This window comes from Belonocnema kinseyi, chromosome 6 (genome assembly GCF_010883055.1).
Source record: "Belonocnema kinseyi isolate 2016_QV_RU_SX_M_011 chromosome 6, B_treatae_v1, whole genome shotgun sequence".
NCBI classification, from domain to species: Eukaryota; Metazoa; Arthropoda; class Insecta; order Hymenoptera; family Cynipidae; genus Belonocnema; species Belonocnema kinseyi.
In genome coordinates this window covers 120,837,154-120,843,153 of record NC_046662.1, presented here as the reverse complement: position 1 = coordinate 120,843,153, position 6,000 = coordinate 120,837,154, and the positions used below count along the sequence as shown (strand labels likewise).

General features: G+C 33.8%; 1 protein-coding gene across 3 annotated transcripts in view; it reads left to right on the top strand.

Moving 5' to 3' along the window:
* LOC117174063 (histidine triad nucleotide-binding protein 1) overlaps positions 1 to 6,000 on the top strand; it is a 117,819-nt gene that overhangs the window by 90,111 nt on the left and 21,708 nt on the right. The window contains exon 2 of one of the 3 annotated variants that reach the window (XM_033362728.1): positions 3,673 to 4,034. The exons of the other annotated variants lie outside the window; for them this stretch is intronic. Within the exon in view, the coding sequence (XP_033218619.1) occupies positions 3,673 to 3,942 (270 nt within the window). The 3' untranslated portion in view covers positions 3,943 to 4,034. Of the gene's footprint in view, positions 1 to 3,672; positions 4,035 to 6,000 lie in introns of those variants that run through there. 3 annotated transcript variants of the gene reach the window in all.

The following is a 6,000-nucleotide window of genomic DNA, read 5'->3' as shown; positions in this document are numbered from 1 at the left end:
CTATATACAACTGAAAAACATAACCTCAAAATCGACTCATGCATGAAATGAAGAATCACGCGCAACATTAAATTCGCCAATTTCTTCCATTTCTTTAAAATGGGGATCGAGATATAAATAGAAGACTACCGAAGTCTTTCGAAGCTTTCAGATCGACAATCATCGTACAGCAGAAAACCGAAGTCAAATCGTGCATTTTCGACTTAGACACGAACTCACAGTGGTAATCATGCACCTTCTGTTTTGCGGCTCCCAAACGGTAGGTGTGGTTGGAATAAATTTAATCTACGATCTGGCAGCTCTCGGCAGTAGGAATTCTACTGCTCGTCCCATCTCTAATCATAACGATGAACAATATACTTAAAAAACAAAAGAAATAAAGACTGGGTTTCCACCTGATTATTCGATTACTGACAAGATGTTTATGGATATATTTTTAATTTTTTTTTTCATTACACAGAATATAGTTTTTACAAAACACAATTTATGACACTCGCGCAAAATTCAGAGAAAAATGAAAGAATTTTTGAAATATGTTACTTGTTTCAAAGAAGGTCAAAAATATTTTAACGCTAGTTTTATGTTAAATGTCAATAATTATTATATATAAAAAATAAATAAAAAGCATTGAAATCTTACACTTTTTGCATAAACATTTTTAAAAGTGATGTATAATGCGTTTTTCTAATGCTGACGTGTATATGATAGTTGCTGTATGAGCAGTTCACTTTCCCTATATTTCTTGCTTTAATTTTAAGTGGCAAAAAACATAAAAAAGGAGGTAAATAGCTTAGTGACGAATCTAGGTGAGGTTTTATTTATGGGGGGCTGGGGTTGTCATGTTTAGGGATCACCTTGAGCTCATGCTTCCCCCTCCACTCAACTCACAATTCAAATCTAAACTTTTTTTTTAAGGGGCTGGGGGTAACGAAACTATCGCTCTACCTCTAGATTCATTTTCCTTACTACTCTAGGAGCTGGGTGTAATCCTGTGTGACGTTCTAGGTCTACGATTATTAGAAGTTGGTAAAGAGACTTAGTTTATTATTGTTTATAGCATAAGGAGTTATTAAATATTTTTATTTCTTAAGTCGATGTTTTCTTGAAACATCGGTATTGTTCATGTTAACATCGGTTTTCTAGCTGACCATATATTGAAACTTTCGAAAGACTAAAAATGTTAGCAGGGATATCGCATTAATGAAATAATAATTAAAACGCGTATATCTCGAAACTCCGGCATTTTTCAGAAGGGCACCCTACTATTTCGTAATCAGCACAACATTTTACATGATATTCAATAAAAGACTTCTGCGGACCTAGAATTACACACGGGATTATACCCAGATCGTAGAGTATACCATTGCCGAAAGTGGATGTTCGGAAAGAGGGGAGAGGTGGGATGCTACGCATCTATCGCTCTACCTCTGAAATCATATGTCCTACCATTTCTGAAAGTAGCTGTTTTTATGAATGTGTCTGTCAGTCTGTCTGCCTGGTTCAAAATAACGTATAGCCCACAAATATTCACCGATTTGGACAAAAAAATGTGAAAAAAAATTAATAAGACTTCTAACAGAGTTATTGAGCGTGATTTTTGAATTGGGTTTTCAGTTTTTTTATAAATAAACAATAACAGAAAAATGTTGAAATCGCTTTAGTTGCATTCCAATATTAAGCAATTTACAAAAAATTTTATTATAAACAAATTATTTGTTGCACTAATTTTTTCTACGATTTTCCATAAATATAGTGTTTCTTAGCTATATTGCAAGAAATTTGAATGGAAACCATAATATTTAAAAGAAAATTTCTCTTATGATTATAATTGTTTAAATTCTAAACAAAGTTAATGTACTAATGTAGTAATCAGGCATTTTTCGACAGAAATATTCGTTGTTTTAGATGTTAATTTTTTTTTTAATTAGGAAATTTGTGATAATTTTAGCAAAATTCACAATTTGTTAATTAAGCTGATGATTTTTAAACAAATTTAATAAGCAAATGCATTATTCGGGCATTTGTCAGCAGAAAAATTCGGTTTATTCAATGCCAGTCTTTTCAGTTGGGAACTTCATGACAATTTGGGCAACATTCATAACAAGTTGATAAATTTTATGATTTGTTTAAACGAATTTATACAAAGAATATATTAATCAGATATTTTTCTACAGAAAAATTCGGTTTTTTTCTATATCAACTTTTTAAATTAGGAAGTCCATGATAACTTAAGCAAAATTCATAATGTTTTGATCAATTTCATGATTTTTGTAAACCATTGCATTAATCAGACATTTTTCGATGTCAGACTTTTAATTTAGATCTTCATAATAAATTCGGCAACATTCATGATGAGTTGATATATTTTATGATTTTAAGAAACAAATGCATTATTCGGGCATCTGTGCACGAAAAAATTCGTTTTTTTCGATGTCCATCTTTTTAATGGGGAACTTTATGATGATTTCAGCAAAATTCATAATTGGTTGATAAATTATATATTTAAAAAAAAATAAATGCATATTTCGATTATCTTTCAATACAAAATTTTTGTTGTTGATATCCTAATTTAAAAAGTTGACATAGAAAAAACGAATTTTTCTGTAGACAAATGCCTGATTAATGCATTTGTGTAAAGAAATCATAAAATTTATCAACTTATCATGAATGTATAACTTTAAAAAACGTATAATTATGGAAAATCGTAGAAAACATTTTTTCAACAAATTTTTTTATAAAAAATGTGGTTGTTTAATATATAATATTGGAACATCTTTATCTAATGTTGCTCTATGAAACTTAGGCGATTTCAACAATTCTCCTGTTATTGACGAGCACCTGGTACTTCAATTATATAAAATGGCCATTATTTCGTCATATTCGTTTATTTATAAAAAAATTGAAAACGTAATTAAAATATCAGGCTCTACAACGCTCTTAGAAACCTTAACAGCTTTTTGTTTAATTTTTTCGTTCAAATGGCTCAATATTTGTGGGCTGTATGTTATTTTGAATCAAAAATGTTATTTTTTCCCCACAGTGGGCCGGGAATGTGAAAATGAGATCATATGAACTTCCGTCTAACACAAAGCTGCTGAAGATTGGTTGAACTTCTCAGCATAAAACACTAACCAGCCATGACTCTTGGTTGAAACTAATCCCCTTGCCACTAAACCTTCATTAATCGAAGTTTTGTGGGTCACTGAGGTAGGGATTTAATTAAGAAGTTAAAAAAATGTAGGGCTGTTGTATAGACCGTATGTGCTACGTTTAAATCGTAAAAATAAAATACAAATTCGAGTGCGAAGCACGAGATACGTGATGATAATGTGTTCGTTACAGCCGAAGGAGCTTTAACAAAAAAATAAGTAAAAACAAAGTGTAAGGAATATACAAAGACCGAGCGTGGAGCATGAGGTAAAAACATTATCGAACGCGGAGCGCGAGATAAATATATTATCGAGCACGAAGCGCAAGAACCAACATTCGGGCGCCCTAGGCGTGCTCAACCTTGCGAGCGAAGCGCGTTAAGAGAATGTACCCGCCAAGCGGGGGGATTCTTTTTACAATTATTATAATCAATGATTATAGAATTTAAGTACCTATCCTTCTGTTTAATCATTTTCTTAATTTTTTCTTTCGATATAAAGCCAAAATTAATATCATTTTCAGTGCGTGGCATTCCACGATATCAATGCGCAGGCACCGGTTCATTTTTTGGTGATTCCACGGAAGCCAATTTCGCAGCTTTCCAAGGCAGAAGATCAAGATGAAGCATTATTAGGGCACTTAATGAATGTTGCTCACAAAGTTGCTAAAAAAGAAGGTCTCAAGGACGGTTTTCGTTTGGTCATCAATGATGGAAAGGACGGGGCACAATCAGTTTTCCACTTACATTTGCATGTTCTAGGTGGCCGACAATTGCAATGGCCACCTGGTTAATGTTTTTTTTTCTAATTTCAGTACCATGAGTTATAAAAACATACCATTTCTATTGACTTACGAAACAATAAAGTATCAATATAAATCGTAAACCTGACTCGAAAATTATTGCTCTTGCATGTATTTTTACATTCTCACCATATCAGATGTGTGCGTATATTCTTTTTTTATACATATTTTTTTTTGTCTTACCTAATGTTCTTTTTTATTTTGTTAATACTCTTCCTTTTACGAATTTGAAAGTCTTTACATAAGCAGTACATGTATTCTTACAACAAACCTTTATTTTTTATCTTACCACCTATTTGTTACACCTGTACACCTCTCTAAATACATGCAACCACGTTTTTTGTTCAAACCTATACACTACACAGATTTTTTTCTTTATTCATTCATTATATGTATGATCTCACACCATCTCCCATTCTGAATCTCACCACTCTATTCCTGTATTCTGCATCTTAAACATGTGATTGCAGTTGTTGTACCTTGAATTGGCGTGTTTGTCCCCATCTTTCCTCTACGTGCCTTGCCGTCATCTATTCCTTTATTTCCTGCTGCTCTTTACCTCTCATTTGAATACCCCATTCAAACCTGATTTCAAATCTCTTCTCTCATTTCGAGTGTCCCATGTTATCCCTTTTCTCTCTATTCGTAACATCCCGGGCATACGCTTGTGCAATTCAGTTTCTTTTACAAATTTCAGGCCCTTTGCAGTTTTCGGGTAATTGTTTTCTCTCGCCCTATTTCTTCCCTCAGCATATAACCTACGCAGCTGTAGCTCACTCCCATGACCCATCTTATAAATCTCTCATGCAGACTTTCCACTCTCCTATGCTCTTTCCATTCCCGAATTTCCACTCCATAACTTAACACTGATCATACTAACACATCGAAAATCCACATTCTCATCCTTCAGTCGTCCTTAAACCAACCTTCACTTTATCCTAGATAGCAAAACTCATCCACCAACTCTACAGCCACTCTATTAATTTTCAATTTGTATTCTGCTCTATGCTGTTTATTTCTGAAATACAACATCTTCATCTTATTCACGTTCACCTTTATTCTCACATACTCTTCGAACAATCTTATAACCAGATTCATTTATCTTTCATCGTCAGCCACTAGCACTGCATCATTTGCGTATGCTGGTGAATGCACTTTATCTGTTCCTAATGCTGTCCCCCGTTATCTTTCTTCCCATCTTCTCATTGCAGTCAGCTAAAAGAACACTAAATAGAAGTGGGCTCAGCATGCACCTACCCTTGCCTACTCTCTCTTTTATGGCTGTCCATAACACCCTCCTGTTAACTGAAAATAAATCTACGGTACTGTCACTCGCCGATTTTAATGAAATTTTGCAGATTTGTAGAACTAGGGAAAACAATAGACATGTATTTTTTTAGATCGGCTGAGAAACTAGCCCTCGTATATCAAAGTCGGTCTTCACGTTTTAACTGCAAAAAGTCGGATGATTCAAAGGGTGGAATTATTTTAAAGGATTTTCGATCTTTCTAGATCCAAATCTAAGGTCAGAATTACGAAATTCAAGATGATGGATCCAATCTTCCGTCTGCTTAATGCACACGAGAGGTGGTTCCCTCTTTTCAAATTTAATGAGTCGGGTGATTGCAGACTTGAAATTCTTGTAAAGGGTTTCTGATACTGCTTAATCCATATCTGAGAATGAGGTTGTAGTCACAAAAAAATCCGAACGTCAGATTGAATATGACAATATTCTAATTGGTGGTTGAAATTATAAAATTCTAAATTAGTATATCATTGATATCGGTGGATTTTCATCTCGCTCTCTGCCGAACCCAGGAATAACCAAGAAGGTGTTTTTAATTTTCAATTTTTTTTTTTTAAATAAAAATTTTTCAACATGATCTGGCGATGTCTTAACAATATCGCAAAGACACTGTAACGGCATGGACATAGGATGTCGTAAAGTTGTCGTAACGATGTCGTAAAGATGTCTCCAACTTTTGTGCCCACTGGGTTCGTAAGTCTGAAGTACGTGTCATAGATTGACTTCAAGAAATCCAGTATGAG